General features: G+C 40.0%; 2 protein-coding genes across 4 annotated transcripts; both read left to right on the plus strand.

Annotated features, from left to right (window-relative positions):
• Positions 1 to 289: 289 nt before the first annotated feature.
• Positions 290 to 5,613, plus strand: LOC127352835 (MOB kinase activator 2). The gene is made up of 5 exons (XM_051381549.1): positions 290 to 706; positions 2,520 to 2,659; positions 2,775 to 2,871; positions 4,211 to 4,335; positions 4,421 to 5,613. The coding sequence occupies exons 1-5, from the start codon at positions 624 to 626 to the stop codon at positions 4,663 to 4,665; spliced, it is 690 nt and encodes a 229-aa protein (XP_051237509.1). The 5' UTR covers positions 290 to 623; the 3' UTR covers positions 4,666 to 5,613.
• Positions 5,614 to 10,217: 4,604 nt separating this feature from the next.
• On the plus strand, positions 10,218 to 19,005 carry adm2b (adrenomedullin 2b). Of its 3 annotated transcripts, none has more exons than XM_051382286.1 (2): positions 10,218 to 10,632; positions 16,624 to 19,005. In XM_051382286.1, exons 1-2 carry the CDS (start codon positions 10,529 to 10,531, stop codon positions 17,030 to 17,032), a joined length of 513 nt encoding a protein of 170 aa, XP_051238246.1. In that variant the 5' UTR covers positions 10,218 to 10,528; the 3' UTR covers positions 17,033 to 19,005. The 3 variants fall into 3 exon arrangements, with proteins under 3 accessions (XP_051238246.1, XP_051238247.1, XP_051238248.1); XM_051382287.1 differs by lacking the exon at positions 10,218 to 10,632 and adding an exon at positions 14,346 to 14,492; XM_051382288.1 differs by lacking the exon at positions 10,218 to 10,632 and adding an exon at positions 14,361 to 14,447.
• The last annotated feature ends 1,373 nt before the right edge of the window (positions 19,006 to 20,378 follow it).

Here is a 20,378-nt window from a genome sequence, read left to right on the forward strand (position 1 = left end):
TACTGAACACACCTGCTGCTGCTCCAACCTCTCCTTCCACTCTTCTCCCTGCCTTCCCCTTTCTTTTTCCTTTCTCTTTTTCCCCGTCATCCACAGAGGAAAAACCACCTTTACTTTGTCATCCACACCTGCCTGCTCTCTCCGTAGAGAAGGGCATACATGTGGGGAAGAGAGTGTATGCTGTGTGTTGAAAGGGGAAGAAGGCGGAGTTGTTTTTTTTTTTTTTTTTACTTTAGTGGGTTGTGGAGAAACCTGCCTGTCCGCTTGGAGCTGTGAGAGGAGGAGCCTGTGGGGTGTGGGACTCCAGACAAAGGAGACATATACACACTGACACTGGATCACTGGAGCGAAAGGAGAGACAGACAGCTGGAAAGCTTCACTTATCCACACAGGAAATAACCCTCAACTCCTGGACTACTTTTTTCCGTGTGTGTTTTGGAAAACTTTGTCAGAAAAGGGACTTTACTGTATGTGTTTGTCAGCTGTATGGATTCATCTGGGAGCTGTGTTGGAGCAGCAGTAACCATATGCTGCCTGTAGTGTGTGGAAGTGTGTGGGTTAGTATGTTTGGGATGGAAAAGTGGGGCTGGCACGACCAACAGCTCTGCTCTTAGCTTTACGCCATGGGGGGTTGCCATAGTTACCCCTCGGCTACAAAGGCAGACAGCAAGACTCTTCAGCCTTCTGACATCAGCGGTGAAAAACTGTAAGTTGTGTATGTCTTCATCAACTTTACACTCACACTCCTGTTTCAGTTTCCTGTCTGGAAACGAGTTCAGTGTTTTGCATTTGCTGTTCCATCTGTCTATAATGACTTTTCCTATTGTTCCTTTTATATAGAACATAAAAGAAAAGGAAGATAGAGTTTTAGCAATGGACAGTACGGAAGAAACACGACTAGAAAGCTGGCTGCACATGGTTTACAGAGGAATGTTCTCCAGATAAGAGTGTGTGTGTGTGTGTGTGTGTGTGTGTGTGTGTGTGTGTGTGTGTGTGTGTGTGTGTGTGTGTGTGTGTGTGTGTGTGTGTGTGTGTGTGTGTGTGTGTGTGTGTGTGTGTGTGTGTGTGTGTGTGTGTGTTACATATTTGTCTGATGGCATCAGTGAAGGTGGATTCCTCTCACAGCGGGAACACATGTTGTGAAGTAGTTTAAACCAAGACGAGGAAAGATTGTATGTGTACATGTTTCTATTCAAACATTTGCTCCAGGATGAATGTTTTTCCAGCCAGCTGGCTGTGCTGAAGAGGAGTGTTTATTTCACCCACACGGCAGAGGTAAAGGTAAACAGACGGCTGAGAGCGGGAGAGCAGGGTCACAGAGGAGCGTGTTTACACACAAACACAACATTACAAGTAGCTCGGGGTTGTGTGTGTGTGTGTGTGTGTGTGCGTGCGTGCTGACAACTGGTAGCCAAGAGGCGGTAACTGAGTTAATGCCATGGAGCTGGAACAGAACAGGATGTTAACAAAAGAAGTTCCTGTGGACATTAGAGAAGTTTGTCATGGTTTGCATTTACACTACTGTACCTTTGTACAGCTAATGTGTACATTCTTCTCTGTCACTATTTCTCCCTTTCCACCTCTCCTGACCTTTACTTTGGACAAAGACTTGCTGTTTAGACCATTAAACAAATTCTCCCCGCCCAGCCCTCACTCACACACCAGGGGGAGAAAAAACCCCATAGAGAGCACTGTGTTTCCCTTATCGCAAGTAAAGCAAGGTCACACTGAGTAAACTTTCAGCTGCTGTGTGAGAAGACATCTAAAAACCGAGAGCGGCAGCTGCTTGATTCCACTACACTTTTAAATATTCAATCCAAAGCACCATCTTAAAAACATGCTTGCCCACAAACAGACAAGAGTAGAGCAGTTATCACCATCTCAGCACACTACCTGTGTCTACGTGGCAGACCCTGTTTGCATAAAGTCAAATCTTGCTGCCAAGTTTGACTTTCCATTACACACTGGCATTCGCAAACAACATCATTTATTTCCTGTACCCGAGCTCTATAGTTATCACAAGTTCCCAAGCTGCCAGTCCCGTGGTACTGACTGATAATAAAGCACTACCTGTAGCGTATCAGTAGGTATATGAACTGATGTTGGAAAGAGAGGTTTGGTAAAGCCAGCAGGCCTCAGTACTCACTTCTGTATATTATCTTGCACATTTATCTGTTCACTTATTTGCTTTATAGCACTGACCACTGCAGCAGTGAGCTTCATTAACAGTAATTACTCTGGCTCTGAATTTACTGCCTTCATTACATTAACTGCTGGTTTATTGGACATTCAGGTCTGCAGCTACAGCAGTGTTTGTATGTGTTTGCATATGTGTGTGCCAGCCACAGAGGGCAAGACAGATGAGAGAGCATCAGAGAGTGTAAAACGTGTTATCTACTGGCTGCAGGAGGAGTAATTAATCCACTGACCTATCGATTGTTTTACACAGCCATATTTTTTGTCACTCTGTCTTTTCTCTTTCTGTCTCTGCTTCATTAACTCTGCACTGTCTTCCCAAGGGGAATTAATAACAATAATCTGGAGGAGCGTCCGTATCTGCAGCAGCAGAATGTGTGCCAGCGGATCACACACACAGACATGTTTGCTCTCACAGAGCTGCCGCCTGGCGTCGACAAGGCAGAGTGGCTTGCCAGCAACAGTGAGTTGACCCCATTCTGACTGTTTGTGCCCCTTATCCTCCCCCGCACGCTGCAAAAAAACAGACGTAGAACAATGTACAAGATGTAATTTTCTTCCTTATTGATTTCTTTCAGCTGTGGCGTTTTTCAAGCATATAAACCTGTTCTCTAGTGCACTGTCCGAGTTCTGCACTCCCAGCACCTGCCCAACGGCCTGCGGACCAGGCAACACGTAAGTTACTGAGAATTATACTGCATGTACTTAAAGTGATGTTTACCCAAATCACAAGAAAAAAACAAACATATTTCCTCACTGTCCTCATGGTATCTTGTCTTTGCACCTCATGTGAGCTGTTATGTCTTTTATTTATGATGTCTTATTTATTCTCCTGTACAGCACTTTGGTCAACTTTGGTTGTTTTAAAGTGCTTAACAAATAAAGTTGGATTGGATTGGATGCCAATACTTTTAAGTTTTATTTGCAGAAGTTCTGAGATATCCACAAGCCTTGCAGTGGATCTGTTTTATATGAGCTTCTTTCTTCCAAAGAAATTGTCCCAAAACCATGAAAACTGTTGACAGTGCGGTTTGTGGACTATCCTGAGCGACCGGGAGGTTGTTTCTGGAAAGACAAATTACTGCTGAATTTCTCTAATGTTAGTTTGCGATGCTTTGGGCAGCACAGACAAAATTGTACTTGCCTCCACTTTTAAAGGACCAGTGTGTAGGATTTAGTGGCATCTACCAGTGAAATTGCAGATTGCTACTAACTGAACACCACTTGCGGCTGTGTCGTGACCTGGAAATAAACAGGCTGTGGAGTAAACCACGGTGGCCACAAAATGGCCCTATCTAGAGTCGGTGTTTGGTTTGTCCGATCTTGGTTACTGTAGAAACATGGCGGCTCAACGTGGGAGGCAACCCGTGGCCTCTGTAAATAAAAACAACTCATTCACACAACACAATGATTCTTATATTTAGGGGAACTGTTTTCTGTTAGGTCTGGGGTGAATAAAGTTGTGGCTCCAGTGGGAGCGGTGTGATATTTGATACATTTCCTCAAGTGATGTCACTTGAGTCAGCGTCAGTTGAGACTGAAGTTTGAAAATGAAAAACAAAAACCAGATATCTGTAACCCACTCCTCAGCTTTGCTTGATGCTTACAGCTCAATGCTACACAACTGTTGCCGTTGAATTGCATTATGGGTAATAGAGGCGCCAGGTTTTGGCGAGGAAGAATAAGAATGACAATATTTTTGGTTTTGCTGCATTGATTTTGATAAAAATATATTAAACAGAAATTGATTGTTTTTTTGTGTCATTGATGTTGATGTTTGTTCAAATAGTAGCAAAACTTAATTCATGATAATGAAAGTTGAGCATGGAAACACCAGCTTTAAAAAGAGCTTTCAACTGCATATGACAGTAGTTTTCTCAGTTGCCATCAGATGACTCTACAGTGATATCATATTTATCCTTTGAAAAACATTCAACATAGATGCTGTTATTTACTTTATAATACAGATAAAACATCAAGTTGTGTCCTAATAACCGTGTGTTGGTGTTGTCAGGGTTTATGTTTGGACCGATGACCACGGGAGGAAGCTGAAGTGCTCTGCCCCGCTCTACTTTGACTATGCCATGTCATACATTCAGGAGCTACTGACTGATGAAGACGTGTTCCCCACAAAAGCAGGTAAAAGGCATTTTCTTTATGTTGCATTGTTCTGCATCACATTCTGGTTTCAGTGCTAAGCCATTTCTCTCTTCCCTCTTTCCAGGTTCAGTGTTTCCGACAGGTTTCGTCTTTCTCGTCCAGAAGGTATTTTTGCTGTTTTTCAGGACTCTGGCTCACATTTACGGGTCTCACTACAGAGAGACCCTTGCGCTGGGTCTGCACCCACACCTCAACACACTCTTCACACACCTCACACTCTTCTGCCGGCAGCACGCCCTGTTGGAGCCGGAAGACACTGAGCCGCTGCAGGACCTCATCACAGCTCTGGGACAGCACGGCTGTACCTAAAGAGCAAACATGCATATTGTATGTAACAGTACACTCACACTTTCACCACACACACACATTTATACTTATTATTGTCTCTTGCCACTCTGGGCCAAACTTAAACTATTTCACTGTATGGATTTTTTGTAAAGGTCTAGAAGTTGTAAAATAGAAAAGAAAAAAATACTGTTTCTTAACAGTAGTGGGAGAATGAATGATGTGCTTTTAAAAAGTGGTAAATCAGATCAGACCAGGAGCATACAGCTCCTGTTGTATATAGTTGGCATCAGTCATTGTATCATACTGTGTGAAACTGTTATATTGCATGTTTGCGTACTTTAACATAATGCTGCATTATTGTATTTTGATAAGGTCAAGATCTTCAAGGTCATTTATGTCTTTCTCACAGACTTAACACAGTAATAATAAAAAAAACATTGAATTTTCCTCTGTTGTCTTTTCCTGTAAGACATGAACTGACTCAGACAGTTCCGTTATTTTAAACATAATGTGCCCTCAAGGGTGTTGTGTTGATGTAAATGTGATTACATTGTTGTGACTGCGTTTGCATGGAATAGCACAAGCTTATCTCTGCATCTTTATGTATGATTCTGTACTCTGTAACAAACATTTATGGCAGATTTAAAACAACAAAAGATTCCTAACTGTGACATTTTTATCAGTCTCACTTCTCTACATTCAGGCACTCTGTTATATAATCTAATGCAACTATCTCATGTACTTTTTGTTTTGGTCCTGAAGTAAATGCTGGTACTGTCAACATGTCTCCAGGTATTACACCTCTCCGGGTGTGAGAGCAGCACCACCTGCTGCCAGCACAGGAACTCAGTCAGCATGTATGTCGTTTTAACCTTCACTGTCAGCTACAGTTCACTGCAGTCTGTAAATGTTTGCTTTGTCAGCTGCAACATATTGGATTTGAAATAAAACAATGACAATGAAGGTAAAGTGCTGAGTTTGGAGTTTAAAGCTTTCATGTGAGAGTGTTTACATCTCGGTTGGGTCCAGTGGTAACTGTATTCACAAGTTATAGAAGTATGTATCAGTTACCTTCATGTATTACTATACGAAGAGCCTCCAGGACACTTAAAACTGGAAAGTCAGCATTTACTGTAAACCTGTAAAGTCAGTGTCTTCAAGGGAAGAAAATAGAGGATGTGCGATTGTTGAGAATACTTATGTTCTGCATTGTATAGAAATAAAAAAAATGTGCTTGTTTATTAACAAGGCAGCAGCAGTTGGCAGACACACAGCTCATGGGAGCAATACGATAATGTTTCTATGGTGCAATCTGAGTCAAAAATCATATAAAATCATACCTCAAATCATAACACACAGACATTATACTCATTGATTTAGATTCAGTATGACAGGTTGCCATTATCTCCGTTGTCCATTTCAAATAAATGAGCATAGATTTGGATAGAAATAATAGAAGAAAAGACTCATTTTTCTCCAGAACTTGCCTGAGAATTTAGTTTTCTTAAGTATCAGAGATAAGTTGTCTGTACGTCTGTGAGTAGACTGCAAACAAAATCTGCAAATAACTAATTCGGCCAATTTGCCAAAATGTAAACAAATATCATCATCCAAAAAACAAAAAAAACACTCCACATAGTAACATAGTTCCTGTTTCATCCCCCAAAGCCCCCAAATTATGGTAACTGTAGTTTCGCAACAAACATTAATATTAATAAGGGTGTTGGTGGTGCAGTTTTCTCGATTTTGTCATAGTAACAGACTTTGAAAATCTGTGACCTATTACCACTAAATGATCTAACACAAATAGATTTCACTCTAGTTTCAGGAATAACAAACCCCAGACACCCCAGTCTTTGTTAACATATTGTGTACATTTCCAAGAGGGGACATTTGAGAGCAAGACTGATGTAATCAAGAGACAAATCCTGGAGCTGCAGTGCTACCAGAGGACACCTTTATATGCGCTGACAGCCCTGTGGGCAATTTGTCAAGAGATGCAATCTGCTTTCGTCTACTTTTTGCTGTCAGTCACAAAAGCAAAAGGACTATCGGGGGGCTGAGAGCAATCTGATACCGAGACGATCAAGTCACTCTCGGTTAACCCTCAGTTTCACTATCAGTAGAGCAGCATACTGTACATACATTAGTGGCCTATGTGTAGTAGATGTATAGATACTTTTTTCCCTTTCTCTGGGAGTGGGTGAGTGTGATTGTGCAACTCAAAACTTTTGAAGACCGTGCAGCAACAAAACTGAATCATATTGCAGCCTGCCATGACACATTTTTTAGTCTCCCCAACCCACCCACCCTGAAATCTTGAACAGGATAAAAAGGAACAATATGAGCAAAGATATTATTATTAATTAATTATTACAGTATTGTGTGCTAGGTTTTTTTCATTGTGAGCATGTAGTCCCATCTTTCACCACACAGAGGCATCAAAATACCACCACATTGTAATGGCTCAACGTCTGAAGAATACTTCTATATAAACATTTTGCATTTTTAACATTTTATGTATGTTTTTTTTATTGATCAGTATTGTATTATAATTTCAAGCACTGTCTTGTCCAATAAAGAAAAATACAAATAATTCCAATATTATATTATAAAATATATATATTATAATATTCTAATAGGAATAAACTTTCCATATCTGTATAATTAAGTGAGAAAAGGACTAATTCAAATACCTTTATTTGTACTTATAATAACACTTTTAGGTTTTAAGCAACTTTTAGGAACTAACACTCTTCACAGAAACTTATACTAAAACTAATCTTTTTGTGCTTTTCTGATTAAGTGCTGAAATGACTAATCTGCTGAAAACACAAAAAGCAACTTGTCTGGCAACATATTCCTCCAGCGTAATTGCAAATGCCCTGCAAAGAAGGCTCCAATGAAAGCATATCTCTTTCGTCTCTGCACCTCAGCGCTACCTTTCTCAACCCGTCTGCACTCATTGAACCTGACAGTGAAATCTCCTGCTTTTTATACAGTGACACCCTCTTTTCCTTGTGCAACATCAAGTCCACATCCAAAAACTGGACTCTTCAGATTTAACATAAGATTCGGATCTTCTTTTTAATCCGTAGACAAGCTGAAAGTTGCTCAGATTATACTTATAGATTGCGAATGCGGCCAGACATCTGATTTCCTCTCTAATTTCAGCCCGAGGTGTCCAGCAGGCTCGTCAAAGTTAAGACTAAGTCTGAAACTCAGCCTTTCCACGGAGAGCCAAAGCATCATTGCCTGCTAAGAGATCAGAGGAAGAGGGTATGAGTCTGGATAGTGTGGACGCACACGCACACATACAAGTTTTGTTCTTAGGACAGATAGGAGATGTGTTAATGCACATGTTGGACTGAGTTGAGGCTCACGGTGTTGGAAACTGAGCTTAGGAGGGTAATACTGCAAATCTGCTGAGTCACAGACACACACACACTCAGCCCTTTAATTAAGGCCTGAAGCCACCTCCACATACAGAGCATTCTTTTAATCAGGTTCAGACTCTGAGCTTCTCATCTGTGTCCTCCTTTACAAAAGGGAATACTTGTTGTTATACAAGAAAAATGAGGAGAACAGGATCACTGCAACTAACGTGGAACCTTTACTTCTTTGGAGGTTTTTGTAAATGAAGGGGCATCTTGGCGACAGTAGCCGGGCAGGCTGACCTGAACCTGGTTACACAACTATATTAAAGGTCGTGTGTGTAACATTTAGGAGTATCTATTGGCAGAAATGGAATACAATACTCACAGGTATGCTTTATAACTACAGACAACACGGGTCCCCTTCCATGGAGTCCGCCATTTTGATAAGATATTTTTCCATATCAAAAAGTATGTAACATTATCTATTGGGCAAGTTAAAGCTTTGGTTCCCAACCTTTTAACCATGTGACCCTCAAGTAAAGTCAACTCACAACCTCTTGTCATAGGTTACATATTTCTATTGGATATGAGCATTTCAAGCATTTCAAGACTGATCTTTACCTTCTGAGACACTTTAATTTGAATATTTAGAGGCTTGAAGAGGTAAAAACCCCAGTATTTCACAGGAAAAAAAGATAAATATAAAAAAAAAATGTCTTCTTCTTTTTCTCTCACTTGTTAATCATGCCACAACTCCTGAGATTAATCTAACAACTCCTAACTCCCACATCAGCGGGTTACAGTTTGTACAGTGACATCCCTATAATCCACTTCTCAAACAACAGCAGCAAGGAGGGGCAGATACACGCGTACTGGACCACCACAGCAATTCATATAATGCTGCTGCACTCAGGTCTCTGTTGCAAAACAGTTCTTAATCTACCTGATTAAATGGAGCAAGCAGGTTAAATGCTGTAAATACTGTACTGTACAAAGGAAATCTTTTGTGCATGGATCCACACAAGTCACAAACATGCCCGGGAGTGATCCCCTATTTTTTTGCTTTTATTGAGATTGAATCTTGTGCTGGGTTGTAAAGATAAATGTCAGTATTTGTGGTTAAATTTACAAACATCACAAGAGCGTGTGCTCCACCAGAAGCTTCGCTTTTAAAAAGGGCAAGCGGGCATAAATCTAGACGGCCAAAGCTTTTACTATATATACAGTTCAGATACAACACATGGTTGCTCTGTTGAGCAGTAGCCTTTAATGCCAGAACCAGGAGCTGTATTGTAAGGCTCTTTCTTTCATCTCTTATCAGCAATATTTTACTGTGAGCTAATTATTGACGCATAATTGTATTTATCATTTTCCAATCAATCGTTCAACAATCACACTCACACCTCAAGGTCTCACTAACACCTGCAGGCTTTAATTTTTAATTTCTATCCATAGCAGTATTGCTAATGACTTAGTTATTGAGGTCCAGGTTGATTTTGGTTCATTTTTGTCTTTGTTTAGCACATTTTAACTTTACCTTACCCACCATGCATGTTTTTTTTTTTATTTTATTATCACAAACTCAGCTATAAGTCTGACTTGTCTGTCAATTTAACACAGAATAACCCAAAATAATAATAAAAAAGACACAAGTGCCTATAAAAATGTCCAGCTTTTTAGTCATAATCACTTGAAATACTATTATAGAACAGTTCTAGATTGTGACAAATGACATCAATTATTTTTACATTTCTAAAAATAAATGGTTAAAGCTTCACAATATTCTAAGCTTGTCTCTACATTATATATAAAGTTATGTTAGTGTAGCCCTACAGGGTTCCAATGAACTCAATATGGCCTCACTGTGTTAATAAGTTCATTTCTAAGTAGGTCAAGGTCATTCTGGCTACAACTATAGGTAGGTAATACAAATTGTAAAAAGAAATATATAAGGACACCAATAAGTTTTGTTTTTTCTAAACACCCAAAACAACAAATATGGCAAATGTGCTTTACCTCTACAACCAAGATTATATGAGAAGACTGGAGTTCTTCAGGTTTAATTAGGTTGCGGGATTCATTAGAGGATAGGTTGTTGAGTAGGACAGACAATAAGCCTTCTTCCTCCTCCCTCCCCCCTTCGCCTTCTCCTCTTCCTCCTCCCTCAGTCAGGCTTTATAAATGAGAGAGCTCAGGACTCCAGTTGCTCTCGATGTGAGCCCCAATGAACTTCTGAGTTTTCAGGTCCTTCTTTTTCCGCGGATTTTCTAATTAAAAGCGAGAAAGCCAGCGCGCAGAGAGGATGCAGCAGACAAGACTGGTGATGCTGTCAAGGTCACTCATCTGTACGGGACAATTTAGTACTCAGACATAACTTTGAATTCGTCAACTCCGCAAGAATTTTGATTGGATTTTTTACGCATTTTAAAAATATATATATAATATTTTGGTCTTCTGAGATCCGCCTCCTCCCTCCCCTCCGGGCAGTGCGTCTCCACTGCACCGCCATGTGTGCGCTGCTGCCGGCTTGGCTGTGCTTGCTGCTCGGCTTCCTGCCACTGGAGATCCACTCCCGGGCTTTGACTCTGCAGAGCCTCACTCACAGACAAAGGTACTATACTGCCTCATTCAGCTTTTACACACCGGAGAGTGAATGCTTGTTCAAGTTGCAGGTGTAAAATGAGAAGACTTGACTCTTGGAACCAAACTTTGCTTTACATTTTATTTTAGGGTTTTTATGTTGCTCGCTTTGGCAAAGTGTGAGGGAGTAGTCTAATTTCTACATTATTTCAAAGGGAAATTTCTACAGTGAACTGAATGTTTTTATCTTCAGTCAGTATTTTTCCATACAATTATTCGGTCAAATATTGCAAATAAAATATTAACATGTTGATATTATAACCTAACTGTATCATACTACTACTATTACTTTATTGTACTTTATACACCATATCCATATTCATACAAGGTCTATATTGTATATTTAATGGTATAATATATATATATATATATATATATATATATATATATATATATTTGTAATTGAATAAACTGTGAAGAATTGTTAAAGGTTAAAATAATAGAAAATCAAGTCAATTCAATTTTATTCATATCTCATTTACCCCATAATTACATATTTGTCTGGTTTCTCTGAACTACACAAAACAAAAGAGATAGAGAAACTCATAAAATCTTTATTTCAGCAATTATTTTTGTAATGATTTAGTGCTTAGTGTGGAAATAATTGATTGATTAATCAATTAGTCAATTGACACAAAATAAATGACAAAGAATTTTGATAATAACTGTTTAAATCATTTATCAAGCAAAAGCATTCTGGTTCGGGCTTCTCCAAGACGAAGATTTGCTGCTTCTCTCTGTTTTACTGCAAACTGAATAAATCTATGGGACATCTGGACGTTTGAAGATGCCACCTTGGGCTATGAGAGCTTGTGATGGGCAGTTTTGGGTCGCTATGTGACTAAATTATCAATTGATTAATCAGAAAACTAATGAACAGCCTGCCAATAATGAGAATAATCATTAGTGAAGGAGAACATTAAACGTCTGCCATCTGGCAGGTATTAATATGGGAAAAAGGTCCAGCAGCAGGATGAGGTTCCTCTCAGCAGCAGGAGGTGAGACAGAGGTGAGGGTGATTTAGTGGGATTTGGGATACAAGGATCTAAGTACATACTGAGGGGCCGAGCAGCGAAAAAAGCCTCGCTCTGAGTAAGGTATAAACTCCACAGACAGCAGTTTGAACGCTGTAATAGTTGTGGATATGAATGCATCTTGTGACCGAGGTTCTGCAGGGACAGCAGCAAATTTCCATAACTGTCACATGTAGACCCATGCATCACTAATTTGTTTTCCAGCTGCCTCTGTGATCAGTAGACTTCTTTAATATATTAATACAACTTTGGAACAATAGCAAACTGCTAACTTACCGTATTATTCTTTTGGCATTGTGATTTCTTTCTCCCCTAGTTGACCATCTAATGGTAAGTTTTAAGTTTATTTTTACATAAGAATTAAGCTCAGTTAACAGTTTTAATAGGTTAGGGCAGTGTCAACAAAAAAATCCCTGGCCAAGGTGAGAGGATCTCAGTGTGATTCCACGCTGATCGTTAAAAAACATAATGATGTAACAACAGCAAAATGCCTGGAAAGAAATAAAGGAAGAGAGAAAGAAAAAATAAAGGATCCTGAGAAGACAGAGAGGAAAAGAGAAAAAGGATGAATAGACCCAGTGTTAATAACTGTTAGTGAAACAGTGGGGATCTGATAGGGACAAAAACTTTTCTTTGTGCAAAGTAGTTTTGAAGAGTTACGACAGGAAAGTGTGTGCGTGTGTGAGTGTGTGTGTGTGTGTGTGTTCAGTTCCTCTGTGAACAACCCCATGCTGCGCTCTAACATGGAAGGAATGTTGGAGAATCTCCTTTTGCTCTCAGACTCTCCACAGGTTCACAACCTGGACTCCATACAATACACAAACACACGAGAGAGAGAGAGAGAGAGAGAGAGAGAGAGAGAGAAATTGTGTGAGAGAGGTCCCAGTAGAAAGTACAGAAAAAAATATATGAGTACACACCTCAACTCATACTGCTGTCATGCAGTGTTGTTCATCCCCAAACCTCAAAACAACACTGGCCTGTCAGTAGGTCGGTCCATCAATCAATCATCAGGCTACAGATATTCAAGGTCCCTAAAGGATAAACTTAAAGAACCAGTGTGTAGGATTTAGTGACATCTAGCAGTGAAGTTGCAGATTGCAACTAAATGAACACCACTTGCGTCTATATTTGACGACCTGGGAATGAGAACAGGCTGTCAAGTGTGTAGGAGAAACTACAGTGGCCTCGAAACTCCTGAAAAAACATGAAAGTCAGCGTTTGGTTTGTCCATTCAACATGGTGGACGACAAGGCGATCGGCGGCGTCTGTAGATAAAAACGACTCATTCTAAGGTAACCAAAACACAACGATTCCTATATTCAGGTGATTACACTCTAATGAAAACATACCTCTGAATATTATATTCCATTTATGCCAATACATCCTCCTAAATGTCAACACTGGATCCTTTAAATAACTTTGCTGAGCCTCTGACTTTTTAACATTTTTAATATATATTTTGGTTTATAACCAAATAACTAAATAATAAATAATTAGCAAATGTTATCATGCTGACATTGACGCAGACAAAGAGTTTTATTAGTTCGTTCTACCTGTATTGTTTGTGTTACACTGGCAAGCAGTTCAGTGGCCTAAATTTCCTTGTACTGCGAGGTACCTCTGCGCCAAGTGCCTTTTCCTCCAGAGACCACTGTGTTTTAAACCTCACCACAGGTGGCCTTTTAACCATGTATGTGTGTGTGTGCATGTGTGTGTGCATGTGTGTATAAAGACGGTGGAAAAGTACTTCAGCATGCACACGTAAAACATGGATATATGCTAGTGTTTTCATATATGTATGCATGTTTTTGTTTTGGTAAATCTTGTTTGTTGCCAGGCGGTCACGTGTTACTTGCACGTGTATGCTCAACCCAACCAACCAACAATATGCCAGTGTGTGTGTGTGTGTGTGTGTGTGTGTGTGTGTGTGTGTGTGTGTGTGTGTGTGTGTGTGTGTCTGGGTGTCCAGAACTGCCAGAATTAAGCATCCATTAAAAACAATTCAAAGCTAATAGAGTTAGGCAATCTCACAAGCTTCCAGTCACTGGTGTAACACACAATAGTGTGTTGGTCGGGGAGTGGGTGAGTGAATGAATGAGAGTGTGTGCATGTGTGTGTGTGTGTGTGTGTGTGTGTGTGTGTGTGTGTGTGGCAGAGAGAGCCCAAGGTGTCCGGCCAGAAGAGTGATCAGAATACCAGTCAGGATTACTTACAGGATAAAGATCATATGGTATTCTGGCCCACTTTTTCACACCAAACAAACACATTATCTTCCTCCTTTCCTCTCGCCCCTTTATTCTTTGTTTCTCACCTCATGAATAGCCAGCTACTTGTGAATGGGGAGGTGTGTGTGCGCACACACAAATATACACACATACAAAGTGGTTCAACAAATCATTATACTTGTGTTGATTAGCAAAGCCTTTTTCAGATGTACAGACAGATAGATAGGTATGTAGGTCGGTTAGTAGGGAGGTAAATCAACAATCTTAAGACTCAAGACTTAATCTAACCAGGGATCACCTATTTAACACTTTATAAGACATTAATTATTCCACAATGCTAATAACAATCCACACAAGGTGAAAGCTGGACTGAATCCAGTGCTCCTTGTCCCCTTCTGCCTAACATGATCTATAAGTATTGCATAATTTCTGACTGGTCACATGGCCAAACAGACTGGCTCTCTACTGCGTCTGAACTCTTGAACGTCTGAGAAAGTGTGGGGATTAATGAAAAAGAAAAAAAGGTATTGTGACGAAGTGAGAAAAAAGGAAGGCTCGACAGCAGGGAGGTGAGAAAGAAAACACTTAAAACACACTCAAGAGGAGCCTCTTACCACTGTGGGGTTCAGTGGTTGTTGTTTTCCTGCTCTCTTCCTCTGTTTTTCCCTCTCCTGTTGTAAGATCTGCCAGCTCACATACTGTTGTTGATTAACTGGAAATATTATTATTTTTTAGCTGTGTTGGTGTTGGAGCGTGTGGCTGTTGGTCAGTTTGTTGTCGACTCAGTCGGTTTAAACCACCTTGGGCTGGATGGGCGCGGGAAGCAGAGCCACCTTTAGGGGTCGCTAGCTGGTGTTTTAGACTGTCGGCCTAAAATTTCAATTATTGACAAAGAGACATGTGAAAGAAACAGCTTGTCACTCTTTAACTGTGTTTTGCAGGTCCACATGAAGATGAGTAAGCAGTACTTATACGCTCGTTTGCTGTTTACCCAGAGTCAGATGAGAGGACCCACGTCAATTTCCTCTCACTGTATTCAATACATACATAGGTCTGGGATGTGTTTCGCTTCGCTTAGTGCCACAATTCTAGGCAATTCAAGAACTAATACATGCCAGCGAGTGCATGCATTTAGACTCTGCCTCTCAGTGTGAGTCTGGATAACCTTGAGCTGGCAAAGCCCCAGTTCAATGTCTGCCGTATCAACTTTTGATGTCACTTTCTGTGCCTAACATAGTGACCACAAACAACTGAGAGTCAGAGTTTTGATTCTGAAGAAAGAGACGAAGACTCTGTGAGTGTAAAATGTGCAACGATTGTGGGAAAACGGGGGAAACGGGTTAAGCCAGCTACTAAAAAGTGAAAAAATATATGTAAGATTAGCACCAACATTGTGGGGGGGGTTTTTCCTTGAAAGTGGCACTGTAAACGTTTCCAAATGGGCAGCCATACGTTGATCAAGCTGCTGGTGTGGTTTGAGAAGTTTCCATGGATCATTTGATATTTAAATGTTTTTACTCGCCACTGGACTCAGCTACAACATCACTGTGCCCTGTAAGAGTAAACTGAAAACCTGTTAAAGTCATCACTGAAGTGGGTCAGTGCTTGACACAGAAAAATATAGCTGTGATTAGCCTTCAACAGTTGTTATTGTTGCCTGCACTTGTTTTGCATTTGGGTAGTGCTTGGTGTAGATATTTTTTTAAATGAGACACATGTGGTTAGGTAGCACTGAAGATTTAAGAAAAAAACATAAACATAAGATTTTTGTTTTCCATAAGATGTTGTAATGATCCAGTTTCACTCACCTGGTTGTTGTTGGTATTAGAGTAAAATGTCACAGATGGAGTTACTTGAACACAAATATTATTTAGCATTAGTGCAACTCGACAATATAATACCTCATTTGCAAAAACATATGAACACCAACTATGCAAATAGGTTAGTTTTGTTTGTAACGATGTCAAAACTACTGATTTCAGCTTAAAGGTCCAGTGTGTAACATTTAGGAGGATCTATTGGCATAAATAGAATATAATATGCAAACTATGCTTTCATTAGTGTATAATCACCTGAAAATAAGAATCATTATGATTTTCTTACCATAGAATGAACCAATTTAATCTATAGACGTAGATAAAATTGGTCATCTTCTGTGTTTCTACAGTAGCCCAGAACAGACACACCAAACACTGGCTCTAGACAGGGCTTTTGGTGCTTGGAAAAAGAGGGTAAAGTAAGGTGTTTTAAATATACTGTATTGGGTATCACCATCAGCTTTCCGTAGACATGTTAATCCCTATATAGGGGAAAAAAAAGGAACAGACAGACTTGCACACACACACGTCAGGTACAGAGACAGAAGTGACTCCCACCTGTTCACCCCCCTCTGTCTATCTCTCCTTCTATCTTTCCTTCTCACTTTCTCTTTCAATTCAGTCTTTCTCGGTTTCATTTCGTGAAAAAAAAAAAAAAAGAAGAGACCACAGGTTGACTGTAGTGGACATTCCTGCAGTACAAGCCTGACTTTCTGTGAGACATTTCATCCTGTTATAGTGATTCAGTTTCACGTAGAAAACCCAAGCAGGCGACATACGCATGACTGCCCAGCATCAAACAGGTTGTGTGTGTCTGAGTTGTAAAGTTTTTGCGTTGCATCTAAATATTTTCTCTCCCCTGTTGTGTTTCTCTGCATCTCAGGTTGAGTTTACCCAGAGTGTCTAAATACCCAAAGTCATCTTACAACGCCATCATGCCCACTGCGTCTGACCTCTCCGTTGCCATTGACAACCACATCACGCAGGGAGAGAGACATATCATCTGGAGGGCCCGGCTCCACAAAGAGCCCCCGCCGAGGTTGTCCGACCCGTTGCTTGACCAGAGTGATAATGTGCTACAGGAAGAGCCAGCCTGGCAACGTGGGTCACGGGGTCGTCGCCATGCCAACAGTGGCGGCGGAAGGGGCCACGGACATCTCATGAGGGTCGGGTGTGTCCTGGGCACCTGTCAGGTTCAGAACCTCAGCCACCGTCTCTACCAGCTGATTGGACAGAGCGGGAGAGAAGACTCCTCCCCCATTAACCCTCGCAGCCCTCACAGCTACGGCTAAGACCACACCTCGAATCTAGCCAGGCGCCTTTTATTGACAAACGTTGACAAGTTACCCAGGTCCTTTGTTGCATCAGTAAACATAATCGCTGGCTGGATTATGTTTTTTGAGTGAGTGAAGAGCTACCTTTATATAAATCACAGGGAGGTGGTCAGAGTGGACAGCAAGCATACAAAGCGTCACATATTGGTGTGTTCAGTAACTTGCCAGGTACACTAATTAACAACATTTTCTCATTATATTAATAGAAAATGTCAGTCTCTCAAAACATATTGGCTGTTCCAAATTAGTAGTATATACAGGTAATTTCTAGGTAACAACCCTGGTCATCAATCAGTGATGTCAACAATCGATCAAACAATGATGAAGATGAAGATAATTATGGTTTAATTTGGGGTCTTATATTTGTAGTTTTGAGTATCATTCTTATTGGTAATAACATTTTCTTTACATTACACAATAACATTGTACTAAGATCTTGGAGTGGGGCAACATTGCTAAAAAGAAGTCAGACCGTGCAAGAAACACAATCAGACAGATTTTAAATAAATCTCCAGGTCGGCCAAACAGGGCGAACAAAGGGGAATTATCACCCAAAGTACACCTGCTCAGACACAGTTACTAGTTTGCCAACATAGCGGAGCATTTAGCAGCTAAAGCATGTCCATTGTATTTTTTGTACTACGGTATAAGATAGCCAGAAGTAAACATGCCAGCAGCCCCACGTGACCCTTACTTTGCAGTTTGTATCGGTGCCTCAAGAGACATCCCACAGTTTACAGGCCAACAGTTAGGTTTTTACCTCCAGAATAAAGTGGTTTAGATAAACCGGCTAAACTTTTAGCTTGTGTGATCAGTTGACTGAGAAGACACATTGGGTTTCTTGCGCCATCAGACTCTGATGTATAGATGTTACCATGTTCCCAGATCTAAGCAGTTCTCTGGTGAGTACAATGTTATAATAACCTGTGGATGATGATGGTAAATACGATGAAAATAAGTTATAATAAACCAGTATATCTGTATTTTTCACATCATGTTTCCTTAAAGAAGTGTTATTGCCCATTACCACCACTTAACTGCGGTGAAACGAGTCCTAGGGTTTTTAGGATTTATATAGTAACTACCATTGAGACAGTATATATAAACAAGAAGAACTGTGATCCAGAGAAGCCTCTTTAAAACTGGCCTACCTGACTAATGTCTACTATCGTCATCAATGGTGATCCTGCTGATCTGAATTTACCTGAGCTCCGAGCTAATCCACGCTGTTCCTTAAAAGCACCTTCAGCTCCCTCTGCGAACAAGTAGCTTTACTTCACTGGGGACAGAAACCAAGAATAACCTCCAATCAAACCCAGTTAACCCTTCACCCAAAACCCCACAGTGCGCACAGTTAAAATAACCACTAACCCTAATCCATCAACTGTCTGTATGCTTCTTAACAGATAGCTTGTCCCTTAACAAGTAAACCAGAAAGAGGACAACTACGCTGTAGAGTGATTTTTTACCTGCAAACTGCATTATTCTGATAAGTCTGTTTTTGAGCCTTAATTGGTTTCATCATTTGCCTTATATTGTTTTGCCTATCACCTATACAAATTAAGCATTATGGTAAATGTTGACTATTAAAGTGTTATTTGAAACCTTATAGTCGTAGTCCCTATAGAATGATGCTAGTTCATTATAACTGCAGTTTCAGTAGTTGTTCTTACTGGTTAAACGTTAATAGGAATGCATAAAAGCACTTTATTGTTCTTTACATTCAGTATGACTTGAATTTTAAAAATGTGTTATTTAACTTAAAGTAAATGAGATCGTTTTGCTGTAAATATCCCACGTTACTAAATCTTTCATGTCCATGAGTTCCTTCAAGGTACAAGTGTCCTTTTGTAAAACCGCCTGTGTTGCTTTCATCTAATACTTTGTTTTTACAGTAGCAGAGTTGTGTAATAAAACTCCAGTCAAACCTCGGTGTGTGTTTTATCTGTCTAACAGCAGTCCATGGTGCGAATGTGACCTTCTCAACCCACATAGTTTATGATTGGAAAATGTGTCTCACACCATGTTAGTAATAATGATTATTAATCTGGGCTACTACACACACTCTAACACACACTACATTTGAAGGCCCATGAGACTAAAGGACAAGGAAAGTGAAAAGTCCAAACCAATGCCACAGCATGTGTCAAGTTCACCATGACATTACATATCCATGTGTGTGTGTGTATGAACAGCCTCAAACACGTCTATCTTCTAACTTTTAATGACAATGCCCAATGTTCAAAAGTACAAGACAATTTTTCCTTCAGTCTAAACAGTGTATCTCAGCTAATTGTAGGTTCTGTTCTCCAATAGTTAGTAAGAAATGTTTCAACCTTGTAATAATAGAATAATAAATTACTCGCACAAACAGATTTGTTAAAAGTCCTCTGTGGAATATTTATTTTAGGATCAATTGGTAGAATTTGAATATAATAGTCATAGGTGTGTTTTCATTAGTTTTCATTTCATTACCACTAAATTTTACAAGAACAACAAGTGATTTAAGAGAATCTGTGGTGTGAACCTGTTTTCTCTTTCTCTCTAAGTTTAAATATGATGATCAGGGTTAGAAGCTCCTGCGGTGTAAACTTCTGCTAAGACTTTTGTTAGTGTACTGTAACTTGCCCACAAACAGAGTTGAACAGGTAGCCTTATATTACGTGCACGTCCTTATGAACTGGTGACACTCGTCAGGCTGAAACGAGTGATTAACGACAAGTGTGTGCAGTTAAGAGAGTTTGATGAATCTGACTTGAATCACTCGTACAAACTAGTCTTACAGAAAAAAAGGAAGAGAGATGAAAATACGAGTAATGCAGTAAATGTGAGACATTTTATCCACTGTTAGAAGAAGAAGACAGATTTTTAAGAGAGTCGAAGCAGCAGAGGACGAGATATCCGGTCTTTTAGTACCTATGGGACAAGCTCCAAAAATGCTGCCTCCTATTTCCCATAATGCAACTTCATAGCATTAATTAGACCCTTCCTCTGATCACTATGACATCATCAGGGTTATTTTTGGTAAACTTTGGACATTGTTTTCATCGGCTGAGTAACAAACAAATAAAGCAGAACCAGAGATATTGTTTTTTTTATTCCACATATTATTCTTCCTTGTCAAAAACTCATTACCCACAACGCAACTTCAAGTTCTTTGTGAGAGTCAGGTAGGCTCAAGCGGAGATGATGAGCAAGCAGGCTACAGAGGTCTGCTGTAGTACTCCACCAGACCTTTGAAAGACTTTAGTGGCATCGAGTGGTGAAGTTTCAGATTGCAACTAACTGAATAAAACTTGCGTCT

Source organism: Dicentrarchus labrax, unplaced genomic scaffold (genome assembly GCF_905237075.1).
Source record: "Dicentrarchus labrax unplaced genomic scaffold, dlabrax2021, whole genome shotgun sequence".
NCBI classification, from domain to species: Eukaryota; Metazoa; Chordata; class Actinopteri; family Moronidae; genus Dicentrarchus; species Dicentrarchus labrax.